The 21651-nt window shown below is 35.9% G+C and overlaps 1 protein-coding gene across 1 annotated transcript; it reads left to right on the top strand.

Moving 5' to 3' along the window:
• The first annotated feature begins 16081 nt into the window (after window positions 1-16081).
• Window positions 16082-18098, top strand: LOC112695748 (uncharacterized). The gene is made up of 3 exons (XM_025748213.3): window positions 16082-16832; window positions 16952-17094; window positions 17606-18098. The coding sequence occupies exons 1-3, from the start codon at window positions 16529-16531 to the stop codon at window positions 17738-17740; spliced, it is 582 nt and encodes a 193-aa protein (XP_025603998.1). The 5' UTR covers window positions 16082-16528; the 3' UTR covers window positions 17741-18098.
• Window positions 18099-21651: the final 3553 nt, after the last annotated feature.

A 21651-nucleotide genomic window follows, 5' to 3' on the forward strand; every position in this document is an offset into this window, starting at 1 on the left:
GTGATTTTGTAAATTGTGGTAATGTGTCAATGTGTGAGTTGAGGAGGCTTGATGTTGAATTTGATGTATTTTGATTGATTTCAAGGAAAAGGGATAAAAATGGCATGTTTTGATTTATTTTGGAAAGAGTTGGAAATGGCTTGTTTTGAAAATGGCACTTTGTGGTTTTTATGAAAAACATGGTTTTTGGGCATACTTTGGTGGGATATAACTTGGACTACGGATCTCTGTTTTGTGCCAAATCTACTTAGAAATGAAATTGGATCCGGGATGTCCATGCCGTTCGAAGAACGGGTGAAAAACGATTTAAAATGAGAAAGTTATGTCCGTTGGGAGATTGGGGTTTAAATTAGTGAATTCTGCAGCTTTTAACTTAGAAAATTTTTAGCAGAATGACCCCTTGCGCGTGGGCGCACTTGGCGCGTACGCGTCGTTATTCCAGAAAGCGCCATCCACGCGTGCACGTGATGTGCGCGGGCGCGCCGATGGTGATGCACCCAATGCCCAACCATTTTCCAGAGAGTTGTGCCAGAACTGTGCCAGCTTTGTGCTTGGGCACGAGAGTACCCACGCGTACGCGTGGTTGACGCGTGCGCGTCGTTTGGCTGGTTTTCAATGCACGCGTTAGCGTGCATGACGCTTACGCGTCGATGAGTTTTTGAGGCCATCCACGCGTATGCGTGGCCCTGTTTTCTTCCCAAAGTTGAGTTTTGAGTTTTAAAAGCCAAATCTCATACTTCTAAGCCTCCGATCTCACCATTTATGTCTTAAATCATTATGACATGCCTAGCTATTAAAAAAGGGGCTAGGGAATGAGGTAACTTGCGAGTGAAGCAAGGAAAGAAATGAATGATCAATGAGGATCAAAGATGATTATGTGAGATGCGGAGAATGGTGGTGGAAGTGCTTGTTATGCCATGGGCCGAAAGGCTGTGATTGTTGATGAAACGGCTGGTTATGGATTTAACCGTGAGCCGGGTGGCTGGTTATGGATTTAACCGTGAGCCGGAATGGCTGTGTATGATATGAATATTGGTTGGTTCTGGACTGAACCGTGAGCCGGATGGCTGATATGGATGTTGATCCATGGATGAGAATTCATGCATGTTTATGCTGAATTATTGATAATTGTGATTTGCACTTCCACTATCTGATATACGAGTTTCCCTGGGTAGTAGCAGTGGCTAGCCACCACGTGCTCCAGGTTGAGACTTGATACTCTGTTGACCCTATGTCGTAAGTGTGGCCGGGCACTGTGAAAGACCCGGATGAGCTCGCCCCCGTAAATATTCACCAGTGAGGGTGATGGATATAGATCATGATTATGATCAAGTTTATAACGAGTATAACTCGAGTTGGGGATGCGTGACAGAGGGACAGTCCAATGGTTAGCGACCAGGACTTGTCGGGTTGGCTCTATAACCGACAAGATGATATCATCAGCCACTAGGGACAGGCATTCATCATATGCATACTATGTCAATTGTTTGAGATTGCCTATTTGACTGCATATTACTTGCTAATTGTCTAAATGCCTTAATTGTTCCTACTTGTATATTCCTTGTTTGACATAACTGTGTTTGCTACATTATACTCCTGCCGGTGGTTGGGAGGTGAGAAGGAATTGGAAAGGGAAGTATTAGTTAGACTGAAGAATCTTTAGTCAGATGCCCTTATATGGTTTAGCTTATTTATAAGCTTTGAATTATCTGGAGGAAGTTCTAGGATTGCCTTCGGCTTTTCTCTATTATTATATATTATATATGTGGAAGCTGTTACCATGCTGGGGACCTCTGGTTCTCACCCATGTGGATTTTGTGGTTTTCAGATGCAGGACGTGAGGTTTCCCGCTGAGGCCTGCTGGAGACTTCTAGATTTGCGAAGATCCTTTGTTCTCGAGGCTATGTTTTGGTTTATGTGTTTTGCTTAGATACTTTTATCTCCATTAAATAATACAACTGTGATGACTCCTGTTATGGGAGAATATTGGAGAATAGGTTTTATGTATTTGTGTCCCTTTGGGTTTCCATTGGGGTTTTCCTTATTTTTATCATATGTATATATTGCTATGCTCGGACCGGTTATCTTTGCAGCCGGATCTTGAGTCTTGATATTCCTATTTTTGACACTCCTCTGTATATATATATCACACGTTGGTTATCCTTGTTCGTTACGTTATCGATCGGAGTGTTGCGCTTTCGAGTTGCAATTTTTGTTTACCCCTTTTTTTCTACAAAGGCTCCTAGTTATAATCAATCATTCATACTACTATATGTTCTAAATTTTTATTTTAGAGGTCGTAATACCTTGCCATCTCTGAATTATGACTTAAGCATAAGACTCTGTATGGTAGGGTGTTACATGCTAAATGTATGCAGTTGAGAAACCATATCTGGGCTTGGTCCCAGTAACGTCAGGTTGCGGGTAGTCAACTGATGAGCGGATAATTTATACGCTTTTTGGCATTGTTTTTAGGTAGTTTTTACTAAGTTCAAGCTATGTTTAGGGATGTTTTCATTAGTTTGTATGTTAAATTCACATTTCTGGACTTTACTATGAGTTTGTGTGTTTTTCTGTAATTTCAGGTAAATTCTGGCTGAAATTGAGGGACTTGAGCAAAACTCTGAAGAAGGCTGATAAAAGGACTGCTGATGCTGTTGGAATCTGACCTCCCTGCACTCGAAATGGATTTTCTGGAGCTACAGAACTCCAATTGGCACGCTCTCAATGGCGTAGGAAAGTAGACATCCAGAGCTTTCCAGCAATATATAATAGTCCATACTTTATTCGGAAATTGACGACGTAACTTGGCGTTGAACGCCAAGTACATGCTGCTATCTGGAGTTAAACGCCAGAAAAACGTCATGATCCGGAGTTGAACGCCCAAAACACGTCATACCTTGGAGTTCAACTCCAAGAAAAGACTCAGCTCATGGATAGATCAAGCTCAGCCCAAGTATACACCAAGTGGGCCCTGGAAGTGGATTTATGCATCAATTACTTACTCATGTAAACCCTAGTAGCTAGTCTAGTATAAATAGGATAAGTTACTATTGTATTAGACATCTTTTGACAGTTTAATCTCTTGACTGTTTAGCCTTTGATTATTCGGTCTCTTGATCACTCAAGGGGGCTGGCCATTCGGCCATGCCTGAACCTTTTACTTATGTATTTTCAACAGTGGAGTTTCTACATACCATAGATTAAGGGTGTGGAGCTCTGCTGTACCTCAAGTTTCAATACAATTACTATTACTTTTTATTCAATTCTCTCTTATTCTTATTCCAAGATATACGCTGCACAACACTTTGATAAATGTGATGATCCGTGACACTCATCATCATTCTCACTTATGAACGCGCGTGATTGACAACCACTTCCGTTCTACCTTAGGCTGGGCGCATATCTCTTAAATTCTCCAACAGAATCTTCGTGGTATAAGCTAGATAGATGGCGGCATTCATGAGGATCCGGAAAGTCTAACCTTGTCTGTGGTATTCCGAGTAGGATCCTGGGAATCTGGAAAGTCTAACCTTGTCTGTGGTATTCCGAGTAGGATTCCAGTATTGAATGACTGTGACGAGCTTCAAACTCCTGAAGGCTGGGCGTTAGTGACAAACGCAAAAGAATCAATGGATTCTATTCCAGCCTGATTGAGAACTGACAGATGATTAGCCGTGCTGTGACAGAGCATAGGAACGTTTTCACTGAGAGGATGGGATGTAGCCATCAACCATGGGTGATGCCTCCAGACGATTAGCCGTGCAGTGACAGCGCATAGGACCATTTTCCCGAGAGGATTGAAAGTAGCCACCGATGATGGTGAAGCCCTACATACAACTTGCCATGGAAAGGAGTAAGAAGGATTGAAGGAAGAGCGAGTAGTGAAGTAGAGTTTCAAGAGGAACACAGCATCTCCATACACCTATCTGAAATTACCACTATTGATTTACATAAGTATTTCTATCCTTTTTAGGTTCTTTTTATTGTTAATTTCCGAAATCCATAAACCAATTTAATCTGCCTAACTGAGATTTACAAGGTGACCATAGCTTGCTTCATACCAAGAATCTCTGTGGGATCGATCCTTACTCGCGTAAGGTTTATTACTTGGACGACCCAGTACACTTGCTGGTTAGTTGAACGGAGTTGTGAATTCAACTGGTGCCACAATAATGATTTCATACAAGTACAAAAGAATATGGATCACAATTTCGTCCACCAAGTTTTTGGCGCCGTTGCCGGGGATTGTTCGAGTATGGACAACTGACGGTTCATCTTGTTGCTCAGATTAGGTAATTTTCTTTTCAAAAAGTTTCCAAAAATCTTTCAAAAATATTTTTTTATTATTATTTTCGTTTTTCTAAAGTATATTTTCGAAAAAAAATAATAAAAATACAAAAAAATTAGAAAATCATAAAAATAAAAAATATTGTGTTTCTTGTTTGAGTTTTGAGTCAATTTTTTTAGTTTGGTGTCAATTGCATGCTTTAAAAATTTTTCTTGCGTTTTTCGAAAACTCCATGCATTCATAGTGTTCTTCATGATCTTCAAGTTGTTCTTGGTAAGTCCTCTTGTTTGATCTTGATGTTTTCTTGTTTTGTGTTGTTTGTTGTTTTTCATATGCATTTTTTGTTTGTTAGAGTCCATGCATTAAAGATTTCTAAGTTTGATGTCTTGCATGTTTTCTTTGCATCAAAAATTTTTCAAAAATATGTTCTTGATGTTCATCATGATCTTCAAAGTGTTCTTGGTGTTCATCTTGACATTCATAGCATTCTTGCATGCATTCATTGTTTTGATCTAAAAATTTCATGCATTGAGTATTTTTGTTGTTTTTCTCTCTCATAATTAAAAAAATTCAAAAATCAAAAAAATATCTTTTCCTTATTTCCCTCCAAATTTTCGAAATTTTGGGTTGACATGGTCAAAATTTTTTTAAAAATTAGTTGTTTCTTACAAGTCAAGTCAAAATTTCAATTTCAAAAAACTTATCTTTTCAAAATCTTTTTCAAAAATTATATTTATTTCAATTTTTTCCTATTTTTCGAAAATTTCAAAAATCTTTTTCAAAAATATTTTCAAAATCTTTTTCTTATCTTTATATCTAATTTTCGAAAATTAGCTAACAATTAATGTGATTGGTTCAAAAATTTGAAGTTTGTTACTTTCTTGTTAAGAAAGGTTCAATCTTTAAGTTCTAGAATCTTATCTTGTAGTTTCTTGTTAGTTAAGTCAATTTTAAAATTAAATCTTTTTATCTTTTATCTTATCTTTTTCAAAAATTTTATCTTTTTCAAAATTTGATTTCAAAATATCTTATCTAACTTCTTATCTTCTTATCTTTTTCAAATTTGATTTCAAATCTTTTTCAATCAACTAACTAACTTTTTGTTTGTTTCTTATTTTTTTCAAAACCACCTAACTTCTCTTCACCTCTCTTCATCTAAAAATCCGAACTTATTATATCCCTTGTGTTTGGATTCTTCTACCCCTTTCTTCTTCTACTAACATAAAGGAATCTCTATACTGTGACATAGAGGATTCCCCTTTCTTTTCTTGTTTTCTTCTCTTTCATATGAGCAGGAACAGGGAAAAAGGCACTCTTGTTGAAATTGATCCAGAACCTGAAAGGACTCTGAAGAGAAAATTAAGAGAAACTAAATTACAACAATCCAGGAACAACCTTTCAGAAATTTTCGAACAAGAGAAGGAGATGGCAGCCGAAAATAATAATAATGCAAGGAGAATGCTTGGTGACTTCACAAAGCCAACATCCAAGTTTGATGGAAGAAGCATCTCCATTCCTGCCATTGGAGCCAATAACTTTGAGCTGAAACCTCAGCTAGTTGCCTTAATGCAACAAAACTGCAAGTTTTATGGACTTCCATCTGAAGATCCTTATCAGTTTTTAACTGAGTTCTTGCAGATCTGTAAGACTGTAAAGACTAATGGAGTTGATCCTGAAGTCTACAGACTCATGCTTTTTCCTTTTGCTGTAAGAGACAGAGCTAGAATATGGTTGGATTCACAACCCAAGGATAGCCTAGACTCATGGGATAAGCTGGTCACTGCCTTCTTGGATAAATTCTTTCCTCCTCAAAAGCTGAGCAAGCTGAGAGTGGATGTTCAAACCTTCAAACAAAAAGATGGTGAATCCCTCTATGAAGCTTGGGAAAAATACAAGCAGCTGACCAAAAGATGTCCATCTGACATGTTTTCAGAATGGACCATATTAGATATATTCTATTATAGTCTCTCTGAATTTTCGAAAATGTCATTGGATCATTCTGCAGGTGGATCTATTCACCTAAAGAAAACGCCTGAAGAGGCTCAAGAACTCATTGACATGGTTGCAAACAACCAATTCATGTACACCTCTGAGAGGAATTCAGTGAATAATGGGATACCTCAGAAGAAAGGAGTTCTTGAAATTGATGCTCTGAATGCCATATTGGCTCAGAACAAAGTGTTGACTCAGCAGGTCAACATGATCTCTCAAAGTCTGATGGATGGCAACATGCATCCAACAGTACTAAAGAGGCAGCTTCTGAAGAAGCTTATGATCCTGAGAACCCTGCCATGGCAGAGGTTAATTACATGGGTGAACCTTATGGAAACACCTATAACTCATCATGGAGAAATCATCCAAATTTCTCATGGAAGGATCAACAAAAGCCTCAACAAGGCTTTAACAATGGTGGACGCACTAGGCTAGGCAATAGCAAGCCATATCCATCATCTTCTCAGCAACAGATAGAGAATTCTGAACAAAACACTTCTAATTTAGCCAATCTAGTCTCTGATCTGTCAAAGGCCACTTTCAGTTTCATGAATGAAACAAGATCCTCCATCAGAAATCTGGAAGCACAAGTGGGCCAGCTGAGTAAGAAAATTATTGAAACTCCTCCCAGTATTCTCCCAAGCAATACAGAAGAAAATCCAAAAGGAGAGTGCAAGGCCATTGATGTGATCTGTATGGCCGAATGCACAAGGGAGGAGGGGGACGAAAATCCTAGTGAGGAAGACCTCCTGGGACGTCCCTCAAGCAAGAAGGAGTTTCCTCTTAAGGATCCAAAGGAATCTGAGGCTCATATAGAGACCATAGAGATTCCATTAAATCTCCTTCTGCCATTCATGAGCTCTGAAGACTATTCATACTCTGAAGAGGATGAAGATGTGACTGGAGAGCAAATTGCTCAATACTTAGGAGCTATCATGAAGCTGAATGCCAAGTTGTTTGGTAATGAGACTTGGGAAAGTGAACCTCCCTTGCTTATTAGTGAACTAGATACTTGGATTCAGAAAACTCTACCTCAAAAGAAACAAGATCCTGGCAAGTTCTTAATACCTTGTACCATAGGCACCATAAGCTTTGAAAAAGCTCTGTGTGATCTGGGGTCAGGGATAAATCTTATGCCACTCTCTGTAATGGAGAAGCTGGGGATCATTGAGATACAACCTGCCTTGTTCTCATTACAATTGGCAGACAAATCATTGAGACAAGCTTATGGAATAGTAGAGGACATGTTAGTAAAGGTTGAAGGCCTTTACATCCCTGCTGATTTCATAATCTTAGACACTAGGAAGGAAGAGGATGATTGCATCATCCTTGGAAGACCTTTCCTAACCACAGCAGAAGCTGTGATAGATGTCAACAGAGGTGAATTAGTCCTTCAATTGAATGGGGACTACCTTGTGTTTAAGGCACATGGCCATCCCTCTGTGACAAAAGAGAGTAAGCATGAAGAGCTTCTCTCAGTTCAGAGTCAAGAAGAGCCCCCACAGTCAAACTCTAAGTTTGGTGTTGTGAGGCCACAACCAAACTCTAAGTTTGGTGTTCAGACCCCATATCCAAACTCTAAGTTTGGTGTTGGGACTACACAAACATTGACCTGATCACCTTGTGGCTCCATGAGAGCCACTGTCAAGCTATTGACATTAAAGAAGCGCTTGTTGGGAGGCAACCCAATCTTATTTATCTAATTTTTATTTTATTGTTATTTTGTGTTTTATTAGGTACATGATCATGAGGAGTCACAAAAAAATCATAAAAATTAAAAACAGAATCAAAAACAGCAGAAGAAAAAAATTCACACCCTGGAGGACGCACAGACTGGCGTTCAACGCCAGTAAGATGCATCTGGCCGGCGTTCAACGCCAGAACAGAGCATCATTCTGGCGCTGAACGCCAGAAACAAGCAACATTCTGGCGCTGAACGCCAGGAATGTGCCCAGAGAAGAAAAGCTGGTGCTGAACGCCAGCAACAAGCATGAAACTGGCGTTCAACGCCAGAAACATGCTTTACATGGGCGTTGAACGCCCAGAACGTGCACCAATGGGCGTTTAAACGCCAGAATGGTGTGCCAGAGCAATTTACATGCCTATTTGGTGCAGGGATGGAATTCCTTGACACCTCAGGACCTGTGGACCCCACAGGATCCCCTCAGGATCTGTGGACCCCACAGGATCCCCACCTACTATATTCCCACCTTACCTCCTAATCCTATTTTTGTGATTTGAATTCCCCATGTCACACTTCCCAACACTCCTCACCAATCACCTCAATTCCTCTTCCCAATTACCCCATTCACCACTCACATCAACCCACTCTTCCCCATAAACCCCACCTACCTTCATAAAATTCAAAATCAATTTCCCACCCATTCCCACCCAAAATGGCCGAACATACACCCTCCCCTCCCCCTATAAATACCCTTCCATTCTACTTCATTTTCACACAACACAAACCCATCTTCTCCCACTTAGCCGAACCTACCTCTCTCCCTCTCTACCCTATTCCCTTCTTCTTCTTCTTCTCTTCTTTTCTTTCTTGCTCGAGGGCGAGCAAGATTTTAAGTTTGGTGTGGAAAAAAGCATAAGCTTTTTGTTTTTTCCATTATCATTAATGGCACCTAAGGCCGGAGCATCCTCTAGAAAAGGGAAAGGGAAGACAAAAGCTTCCACCTCCGAGTCATGGGAGATGGAAAGATTCATCTCCAAGAGCCATCAAGACCACTTCTATGATGTTGTGGCAAAGAAGAAGGTGATCCCCGAGGTCCCTTTCAAGCTCAAAAAGAATGAGTATCCGGAAATCCGACATGAGATCCAAAGAAGAGGTTGGGAAGTCTTAACCAACCCCATGCAACAAGTCGGAATCTTAATGGTTCAAGAGTTCTATGCCAATGCATGGATCACTAGGAACCATGATCAAAGTATGAACCCGAATCCAAAGAACTATCTCACAATGGTTCGGGGGAAATACTTAGATTTTAGTCCGGAAAATGTGAGGTTGGCGTTTCACTTGCCCATGATGCAAGGAGATGAACGCCCCTACACTAGAAGGGTCAACTTTAATCAAAGGTTGGACCAAGTCCTTATGGACATATGTGTGGAAGGAGCTCAATGGAGAATAGATTCCAAAGGCAAGCCAGTTCAACTAAGAAGACTGGATCTCAAGCCTGTGGCTAGAGGATGGTTGGAGTTCATTCAACGCTCTATCATTCCTACTAGCAACCGATCTGAAGTTACTGTGGATCGGGCCATCATGATTCATAGCATCATGATTGGAGAGGAAGTAGAAGTTCATGAGGTCATCTCCAATGAACTCTACAAAATAGCCGATAAGTCCTCCACCATGGCAAGGCTAGCTTTTCCTCACCTTATTTGCCATCTATGTTACTCAGCTGGAGTTATCATAGAAGGAGATATCCCCATTGAAGAGGATAAGCCCATCACCAAGAAGAGGATGGAGCAAGCAAGAGAGACCATGCACGGTTCTCAAGAGATGCATGAGGAAGCTCATCATCAAGAAATCCCTGAGATGCCTCAAGGGATGCACTTTCCTCCCAACAACTATTGGGAGCAACTCAACACCTCCTTAGAAGATTTGAGCCATAATGTGGAACAATTAAGGGTGGAACATCATGAGCACTCCATCATTCTCCAAGAAATAAGAGAAGATCAAAGAGCAATGAGGGAGGAGCAACAAAGGCAAGGAAGGGACATAGAAGAGCTTAAGGACATTGTTGGTCCTTCAAGAAGAAGACGCCACTAAAGGTGGATTCATTCCTTGTTCTTTATTTCTTTCTGTTTTCGGTTTTTAATGTTGTGTTTATCTATGTTTTGTGTCTCTACTTCATGATCATTAGTATGTAACCATGCCTTAAAGCCATGAATAAAATCCATTAATCCTTCACCTCTCTTAAATGAAAAATGTTTTAATTCAAAAGAACAAGAAGTACATAAATTTCGAATTCATCCTTGAATTTAATTTAATTATATTGATGTGGTGACAATACTTTTTGTTTTCTGAATGAATGATTGAACAGTGCATATGTCTTTTGATATTGTTGTTTATGAGTGTTAAAATTGTTGGCTCTTGAAAGAATGATGAACAAAGAGAAATATTATTGATGATCTGAAAAAAATCATGAAATTGATTCTTGAAGCAAGAAAAAGCAGTGAAAAAGCAAAAGCTTACAAAAAAATGGCGAAAAAAAAATAGAAAGAAAAAGAAAAAGCAAGCAGAAAAAAGCCAATAGCCCTTAAAAACCAAAAGGCAAGGGTAAAAAGGATCCAAGGCTTTGAGCATCAATGGATAGGAGGGCCCAAGGAAATTAAATCCAAGCCTAAGCGGCTAAATCAAGCTGTCCCTAACCATGTGCTTGTGTCATGAAGGTCCAAGTGAAAAGCTTGAGACTGAGTGGTTAAAGTCGTGATCCAAAGCAAAAGAGTGTGCTTAAGAGCCCTGGACACCTCTAACTGGGGACTCTAGCAAAGCTAAGTCACAATCTGAAAAGGTTCACCCAGTTATGTGTCTGTGGCATTTATGTATCCGGTGGTAATACTGGAAAACAAAGTGCTTAGGGCCACGGCCAAGACTCATAAGTAGCTGTGTTCAAGAATCAACATGCTTAACTAGGAAAGTCAATAACACTATCCAAAATTCTAAGTTCCCAGAGACGCCAATCACTCTGAACTTCAAAGGAAAAAGTGAGATGCCAAAACTGTTCAGAAGCAAAAAGCTACAAGTCCCGCTCATCTAATTATAATTAATATTCATTGATATTCTGGAATTTATAGTATATTCTCTTCTTTTATCCTATTTGATTTTCAGTTGCTTGGGGACAAGCAACAATTTAAGTTTGGTGTTGTGATGAGCGGATAATTTATACGCTTTTTGGCATTGTTTTTAGGTAGTTTTTAGTAAGTTCAAGCTACTTTTAGGGATGTTTTCATTAGTTTGTATGTTAAATTCAAATTTCTGGACTTTACTATGAGTTTGTGTGTTTTTCTGTAATTTCAGGTAAATTCTGGCTGAAATTGAGGGACTTGAGCAAAACTCTGAAGAAGGCTGATAAAAGGACTGCTGATGCTGTTGGAATCTGACCTTCCTGCACTCGAAATGGATTTTCTGGAGCTACAGAACTCCAATTGGCACTCTCTCAACGGCGTTGGAAAGTAGACATCCAGAGCTTTCCAGCAATATATAATAGTCCATACTTTATTCGGAAATTGACGACGTAACTTGGCGTTGAACGCCAAGTACATGCTGCTGTCTGGAGTTAAACGCCAGAAAAACGTCATGATCCGGAGTTGAACGCCCAAAACACGTCATAACTTGGAGTTCAACTCCAAGAAAAGCCTCAGCTCGTGAATAGATCAAGCTCAGCCCAAGCATACACCAAGTGGGCCCTGGAAGTGGATTTTTGCATCAATTACTTACTCATGTAAACCCTAGTAGCTAGTCTAGTATAAATAGGATAAGTTACTATTGTATTAGACATCTTTTGACAGTTTAATCTCTTGACTGTTTAGCCTTTGATTATTCGGTCTCTTGATCACTCAAGGGGGCTGGCCATTCGGCCATGCCTGAACCTTTTACTTATGTATTTTCAACAGTGGAGTTTCTACACACCATAGATTAAGGGTGTGGAGCTCTGCTGTACCTCAAGTTTCAATACAATTACTATTACTTTTTATTCAATTCTCTCTTATTCTTATTTCAAGATATACGTTGCACAACACTTTGATGAATGTGATGATCCGTGACACTCATCATCATTCTCACTTATGAACGCGCGTGATTGACAACCACTTCCGTTCTACCTTAGGCTGGGCGCATATCTCTTAGATTCCCCAACAGAATCTTCGTGGTATAAGCTAGATAGATGGCGGCATTCATGAGGATCCAGAAAGTCTAACCTTGTCTGTGGTATTCCGAGTAGGATCCTGGGAATCCGGAAAGTCTAACCTTGTCTGTGGTATTCCGAGTAGGATTCCAATATTGAATGACTGTGACGAGCTTCAAACTCCTGAAGGCTGGGCGTTAGTGACAAACGCAAAAGAATCAATGGATTCTATTCCAGCCTGATTGAGAACCGACAGATGATTAGCCGTGCTGTGACAGAGCATAGGAACGTTTTCACTGAGAGGACGGGATGTAGCCATCAACCATGGGTGATGCCTCCAGACGATTAGCCGTGCAGTGACAGCGCATAGGACCATTTTCCCGAGAGGATTGAAAGTAGCCACCGATGATGGTGAAGCCCTACATACAGCTTGCCATGGAAAGGAGTAAGAAGGATCGAAGGAAGAGCGAGTAGTGAAGTAGAGTTTCAAGAGGAACACAGCATCTCCATACACCTATCTGAAATTACCACTATTGATTTACATAAGTATTTCTATCCTTTTTAGTTTCTTTTTATTGTTAATTTCCGAAATCCATAAACCAATTTAATCTGCCTAACTGAGATTTACAAGGTGACCATAGCTTGCTTCATACCAAGAATCTCTGTGGGATCGATCCTTACTCGCGTAAGGTTTATTACTTGGACGACCCAGTACACTTGCTGGTTAGTTGAACGGAGTTGTGAATTCAACTGGTGCCACAATAATGATTTCATACAAGTACAAAAGAATATGGATCACAATTTCGTCCACCATCAACCAATGCGTGAGCTCATGGCCTGTGTAGGACAGACATGCATCATATTATTTGTTACCTTTTTTCTGTGTTTATGCTTTGTGCATATTTTTTGTGATTATATTTTATGCATGTTTTATTTTTTTCTGTGTTCTGTGATAAATTTGTGCTTGTTTTTTATTATTGTTGCTTGGTTACTGATATAGATTGTGGTATAGTTAATGAAAGAATAAGATTGTGCCAAATGAGTCATGCCTAAGATTTTGAACCTAGGGTTAACACGATAAAACGCATGACTATCTAAAACACTAGAGCCTAGGCCCGATATACGAATCGTTTCTTTTGTTACTATCCTACTGAGAATCGTAGGTTCTCACCCCCATTTCCTTCATTGTTTCTATAGATGGAGCTGATAGAGATGTTCGTTGGTATGGGAGTGTTGTTCTTTGAGGTACTAATGCTATATACTTGTGAAGACCCAATATTGGAGAGCACTATCATCTGGGGAGAGCCTTGTACACAGATGTACATATTTTGCAATCGTCCTTTTTTGTAACCGCTTTATAGCCCAGACTTTGACCCAGATAACCCCTATGACTTTCTGTTTATTGTCTTGCACCCTAGAGGCACTCACCACGACTTTCCACCACAGTATTATTGGGAAGAATTTCATCTTGCGGAACCTCAGCCTGACCCTCAACCTGATGCACCATTAGAGCCTCAGCTGGATCTTCATCCTATTGATCCATTGGTAGCACAATTTGACCTCTTAATGCACTTGCCTTAATGATGACCAATGAATTTCTAACCATCTCATTTGAGGAGGAGGACCCTAAGAAGGACCCTGGTTGGGAGGCCCAGACAGTAGTAGAGGTGACTTTCAATTCTTCATCTAGAAGTGGAGCTTCAGAAGGTGAGACAGGGATATGTTTAACGGCCCTTCACGGTGTGGCAGCAGACAGAATCTCCTTTTTTATGATACCCGATAATGAGGGTATTTTTTGAATTTGTTCTCCTCTCTTTTGATAGTATTTTTCTAAGGGGTAGGATTGTACTATCTCTAGTCTAGTATAGGTTTCAGATTAGGAGCTCCTATGTGAGCTAGGTCTTGGAGTGTCGTATGTATTATATTATATGTATATAAGTTTATTCTATACTAACTGTTGGGATGTATGTATATAGGTCTGAGTATTTTTTATGATTTGCATTTTTTATGTTGATGTTCAAACTGAGCTCTTGAAGCGCTTATGTATGATATATATTTTTATTATATATTCTTTTGTATGAATGTATGATTTGATTCATATCTGTTTTCAATTTTAAATACAAAATTATAAAATTTGGCTAACTTACGCAATTTCGATAAGTGCAACAACCTCATATCTATATCCGTAATATAGATTCTAGAGTCTCATAGGCCGACAAAATAGTAACGCCTGACGATTAGTATTTGTCATGACATACTGAGAATTGGATCATTACATCTTACAACCTACTTCCAAGATGGTTCATGGGAGTTCATATGTATATGTCTGATAGAAAAGTTTTACATAATTTTATTTATTTGTTCTATAAATTTGTGAGATGAATATAATATATTTTCGAAGGGAATGGTGATAATGCCCTAAATAATCAACTTTAATTTCTTGTTGCTCAATTCTATTGGACAGACGTGATTGATTTTCAAAATGGCAATGAAGTTCGCTGTTTAGATGATACCACAATTTTTCGCTTACAAAATAAGATCGTAGTAATGGTATGGATAATGGCGGGACAAATTTCTTTAAATGATCTTATTTATTTATTTATTTGACAAAAATTTTTATTTACAGAATAATCAAATGATAGTTATGAATTGTAGAAAATATTAGTTCTACTTTAAAAAAAAGGATAAATATCCTTTATGTTGAATTATAAACTGAGAGAACCTATAATATTCTATTGCAAAGATTCTTAATGAGTAGAAATAGAGATAAATTTAAGTCTTTTTTATTTCTAAAACTACACAGATGTGTTGCAAGTCACTAGGATACATTTTTTTTGTCAGATAGATCTAAACACTTTTATACTATAAAATATTTCTATGGACAAAAAACTCTCCGTAAAGTATCTTTTTTTTAGATATGGAGAGTTTGTTCTATCAAATATAAACACATAAAAAATTATTATACTACAAAAGGAGAGAAATCAACTACAAAGGGAGCTATTAATATATATCTAAATTTCAAAAGAAAAATCAAAAATAAAAATAATTAATCAAAGAAAGAAATAAGGGAAGAAGGAAAAGATAAGAGAAAGGAAAGAGTAGGCGAAAAACAAGAGAAAAGAAGGCATAAAAAAGAAATGAGTAGTTAAAAAATGAGTGAGAGAGGGTAGTTGCTACCTTAAACGATCCAGCAAATTCATTCTCTTTTTATTGAAAGATAATTCTTTTGTCTTTGTCTTTGTATTTTCACATCCAGAATTTTTTGTGATAGGACCAACATATCCTAACATGTTGCTGCTAGAAGTAAAATCCCGTATTTTTTTTAAAAAATTTTTAATTATTACAGAACAACTAAAAAAAAATATTCTTTAACTAAAAAAAATTCACTTCAAATGTAGGATGCATATTCAAAAATTTTTATAACTCAATTATGTAGGATGAAATTATTAAAAATTTGACTTTTTCGAAGCCCGTAATTTTTTCTCAGACTCAAGAAACAAAAAGACGAATATGAATGAGATATTCAACAATAACAAAAAATTAAATAGAAAAACCTCAACATATTTAGAGATTTCAGATGTATCCATATAATAATAACTTATTAACAACAACTCTTCACCTAAACTTTGAAAAAGAAAAGTAAAATTGAATAAATACGTACTTTTTTGAGGGGATAAGCTCCATATGTTCTCTGGTTGTATATATTTTGTTATAAGGATGTGTCACTTCATATTTTTACCATTTATTTTGATTGATTTAGTATATGATCTAAAATTTAGTGAATTGCCAATCCCCTTTATTTTTCCTTGAAGAACAATTTTCTTGGTAAGGTCCCCCCTTTATTTTGGTCATGTTTCCTCAACCCTCCAATCCGTAGCTTCCACGTGTCCCCATGTTGGATAACACTCGCCCATTACCCTACTAGTCACCCTTGTCTTTCATCTTTACCTGTCTTGGTCTAAACTGGCGCACCCCATGTTGGGTTCCATTTACCATTACCATATCTTTTTGCACACAAAAATGTTCCTTTCTATACTCCTCCCTTTTTCAATTCCACAAAATTATTTACTTTGGTACCATAAAGTTATTTTTACGTTAACAAATAATAATAATAAACCACTGCCTATCTACTTATATATATATAATATGCCCCTTCCCTTCCATTTGTCCACATAGTCCATTCCGTATAGGATTATATATTTTTACATGTAAGTGTGCGCACATCACCTGTTTGTGTTTTTGCCCCTTTGAAAAACAAACAACTAGTGGTTGTATTCAGTGGCTATTATGCTATATATATTGTAGTAAGGTCTTCAACATTCCCTTCTCAGCTTCTTCCTCGTTATTATCCTCTTACCCTGTTCTTGCTGTGTGTGAGAGAGAGATCAAGATCATGGGGAATTGCCAAGCCATTGATACAGCAACACTAGTGATACAGCAACCAAATGGGAAAGTAGAAAGGTTATATTGGCCTGTGAGTGCTAGTGAAGTGATGAAGGGTAACCCTGGTCACTATGTTGCTCTTCTCATCTCTTCCACGACATTGTGCACTTCCAAAGACAACAATAACAATAACCAAAATGCCCCAAACAACAATAACAACAACAACCACCCTGTTAGGTTAACACGGATCAAGCTTCTCAAGCCAACAGATACCCTTGTTCTTGGACAAGTTTATAGACTCATCTCAGCTCAAGGTTTCACCTTGACCCTTTTCTTTTTCTTTTCTTATGTTGGTGATATAAGGTTTTATGCTTTAATTTGTTCCAAAATTTAAGCCTTTTTATTTATGTCCTTCTTGGGTTTTTCTCTTCAGAGGTTATGAAGGGTCTGTGGGCAAAGAAACAGGCAAAGATGAAGAAAAACTTACTATCAGAATCAGATCAAGTGGTGAAGTTGAAACCTGGGTTTGACATGAACAAGGCAGCAAGGAGCCTTGTTGAGCAGGAGGACAAACAAGTAAATAAATCTCACTTAAAATTTTATTTATTTTACTTTTGTTCCTATAAGTTTTGTTTTCGGCCACAGGATTAAATCTTAATCTTACTACAAGAGTAGCTTGATTGATTCTATCTACTTATTATATATATGTATGAACAGGAAATTTAATTATTGAACTATTATATATATATAAGATTATTGATTCTGCATATTGATTTAGATTTAGTTGTACTACTAGTAGTACTAATTAATAATTAGCATGCTTTGTTTGAGAACTCGCTGCCTTCATAAATTTTCCTTTTCTTGACCCAATCGCCCTCCAGAAACATGCATCAGAAAACCTCACATGAACTAAAATACTAAATACTTTTTTAGGTTTTTCAATCTAATATAAACTAAAGGAACTATATATAGGATCCTGGATTAGGATTTAATTTCTTTACAAAATTAGTTATTGTTATCTGTAATATGTGATTTTGAAATAACCATTTAATTCTGATTTTTTAATATATTTATATAATATTTTCAGGAAAGTAATAAAGGTGAAAGACATGGGTCAAGGACAACAACATCAAGTAGTAATGGTGGTAGTGGCACAACAACAGCTAAGTCATCAAGAACATGGCAACCCTCTTTACAAAGCATCTCTGAGGCAACAACCTGATCTATCTGTTCTTTGAATCTTGCTCACATGCAGTGAGGGACAGACAGAGGAGCAATTTCAGGACTCAAACCAACCAAAGAGACAAATCTTGTTTAGTACCTCCATGATTGCTTAGATCTGTTCATAATTTAAATATATAGTACATTCAGGGAGAGGAGGGTCCAAGAATCAACTCAGAGATAATGCGAAATTCTCTTGCTCTTGGTTCATGCACAATAATATTAATATTAATAATAATGATGATAATAATTGTGTATAGTAAAGGTTGACATATGGAACATCAATTAGTGTATTCAGATATATATATTAATCTTTGGTGAATTCAGGCTTCATCACCATTAATTCACCCTTTAATTTATTATTCTGATGTCACATTTTTTCTTTTTATGGCTCACAATTATTAAAGCATTGACATCATCAGAGATATAATTTACCAAAGATATCGAAAGTATATGTATGGTCATGAATTGATCAAACTGAAAATTGTATATTTATGAGAACACTGTGACACAAGAGACTTTTAATCATGTATACTAAAGATATTTGCAGCTTTTTAAGAAAAATATTATATAGGCCTTAAAAACCGGAACAAGAAATGGTGGTTTTCTCAAGAACTGTGTGAGGTGGGTCTTAGTTATTTATTTCAAGAAGACAACAAGTTGCATAGCAGAATAGAACAGAATGTAAGATCAATTTTCAAATGCAAATCATTTGGTTGTGTTTTTTCAGATCTACGATCCGTTAAATATATATTAAAAAACTAAAAACCTGAGACATTAAAAATTAAAGCACAAATTATGGCATTTGTATATCACATCATAATCATTTTACGCTACCAACAACTAATTATATTTGATTTTGTTGGTGTATGATATGATATTTGCAGTAGTGATTATCTATAGTTTTTCACTAAAACAAAAAAGAAAATGTTGTTTTAATTTCCAAGTAATAAATACTAGGTTTATTATAACGATGGTATAAGCGGCCTTATTTATTTATTGTGGTCAAAGGATACTATTCTTTCCTAAGGTGCAGACAAAGTTATTCAAACCATTTTTGTCAAATAATAATAGTAAATAATATTTCAAACATATTATGTGAAAAATATTACATAATTCCTTTAGTTGAATCATTGTTGTACTACAAGGTTATATATATATATATAAAGAAAATTCCACTACTGAAACAGTAATAATTAGCGTATCAACAAATAATTTAGAGAGGCCAAGGTATATTAACAAGTTGTCCTAGAATATTTGTGTATTTGTAGAGAATGAGTATGAAGAAGCAAGTGGGTAAGATATAAAAAGAATAATAATAAAAAAAAAAAGGATTAATGAGAAGGAATTGAAGATGGGACAGAAGGGGCATGGTAGTTACTTTAAACACAAAATGCAATCAATGGGTTTTTATCACTTTAGACATGCATGACACCCTACGGATACATTTTGTTGCATTAGAAGCAGAAGAATTTTCATCCATGGCCCATGCAATTATTCTTTCCCTCCCTCTCTCACTACTTTCTTTCTGTCTTTCTCCCCTTTCCTCTCTTCTATTTTCTGTTATTTTTTATTTCTCCACTGGCAGATAATTAATAATTTCATCATTCAGATTCAACTTGAGACACATACTTAGAATAAAGTTTGGATATTGATAATAACAAATTAATAAAATTCGATCCAGTTGGTACATAATTGAATTGAATATTATATATAATCATCTAACGTAGGAATTTGATTCTTGAAAGTGTATATATAATTGAGAAAAACAACATTTTGTTAACAAAGACATATCTATTTTAAATTTTAATAAAGCCTAGATTACAAAAAGTAATAAAGTTACAAAATATTTTAGATATTTAATTAGAGATTTTCAATTCAAGTTACATAAATGGAAAAAAAGGTTATGAAAAATCGAAAAGGAGAATTAGAAGCATAAAATTTTAAAGATTCAATAGAAATTTATTTGAAATTGAATCAGATATAATAAAAAAATATATTTATATATAAAATATATCTTTTAAAATATAATTTATTTTATTTTATTATGTTAAACTGATTAACTACAAAAAAAATATATTGATTCAATTTATTTTATGGTTTTTGAATGATTTTTCAGTTTTAACTGATTTAATTTATTTATAATCAATTTTTATCTTAAACTTAATTAATATGATGACTGATTAATTATTAATTATATTGATTAATTTTATAGCGAACTAACTATAACTCAAATGATATAATTTTTTTATAATTATTTAGAGATTACATATTCAAATCTCACTCCTAACTTAAAAAAAAAACTCCATAAATGATAATGTCCTAATCTGTTTATGAAGAGTTTTTGGGAGTCCAAATCCAAGTTAAATTAATGAAGGGCAGGACACAATAAGAATTTGAAAAATGTGAAACATTGAAGGAATATAGGAAAAGACAATTGAAAGGAAGTGAGCACTCGTGCATGAAAGTTAGTTAGTTGGAGTGCACGAGGGACGAGGGGTCTCTACAGACACAGTACATAGAATTCTTTCCTTCACTCTTTTGCTTTTTCAGCCATCATATCTATCAATGTGCTTTCTTTTTTCTGTTTAAAAAAAAACACGACATCCTCCACTGTTCTCTTTCCCTTCATTTCTTTCTTTTTCTTTGTCCCTTCTCCTCTCTTTCAATATCATCATCATATCCATCATGCACCATACGCATAGGTATTCGTGCATTAACTCCCATGCTTTTAGTAATTCTACTTTTTCCATCTTAATTACTAGCTATCTTACTATTTTCTAAGCGATTAACTCTTTTTATTAACATTTATAGAATAATCTCCAACATTAAAAATTCAAATCAAGAACTAACAAAGTTAGTAAAAATAGTAGTCATTCGATTTGTTTAAACAATCCCGCCAAATAATTAACACAGTGCAGCCAATTAAAAAAATTTTTCTTTAGAGGAAACGTAAACTTAAATTATTATGAGAAATGCATCTAAAACTTAATGAAAAAATTCAAAATCTTAAAAAAATCATCTAAACTCAAATAATAACAAACATCCAAAATCGTTTTAAGAATTTATTTTAAAAATTTTTAATAAAAAGAATCTAAAACGTAAAAAAAAACTGTTAAAGACCTAACAAAAATAAAATATTTAAATTTTTTTTCAAATTCTAAAACCTAATAAAACAAAACATCCAATAAAATATTAAAAAAGAACATTCAAAAATTAAGAAAAAAAACATCTAAAATTATTAAAAAATAATCCAAAATCCAAAAAAAGAAACATCCAAAACATAAGAAAAAAAATCCAAAACTTAGAACACTACAAGAAAAATATTGAATATCGCGGATTTATCGACGGATTTATCAAAAATTCACCGGTAATATGTTTACCGTCAGAATAAATCTGATGGTATAAATCTCACCGGTAATTATTTACTGACAATTTTTTTGTCCGCGGCTAATTACCGTCGAAAAGTTTCTGTTGATAATTTTTACCTTCGGATTTTTCTCCCAACAAATTCGACGGTAATATATTATTAATTAATAATCAAATTAATAATTATCGACAGATTTATTCAACAACAAATCTGATGGTAAACTTAAATTTTTAAATTTTTAAAAAATTTGTTAATCCTAATGTATTAAAATATGCTCATCAACTAAGAGCATAGCTTCTAGTGAAACATAAGACGATAACAAGATAAATAACATTAATCCTAGATTCCTAGTTATTCCCATATGCGCAGAAAAGTACAGACACTAACAGATAACAATAATTAGAGTGTAATAATGGAATTTATAATAAAATTTCAAATACAGAAAAGATAGAACAATTTCTCGAAAGCAGAAATCTAATTTCAAACACAAGAAATTAAAGCAAGAAAAACTACTAAAGATGCGAATGCATCAAACATGAATC

The sequence above is a fragment of the Arachis hypogaea genome, chromosome 1, assembly GCF_003086295.3.
Source record: "Arachis hypogaea cultivar Tifrunner chromosome 1, arahy.Tifrunner.gnm2.J5K5, whole genome shotgun sequence".
NCBI lineage: Eukaryota > Viridiplantae > Streptophyta > Magnoliopsida > Fabales > Fabaceae > Arachis > Arachis hypogaea.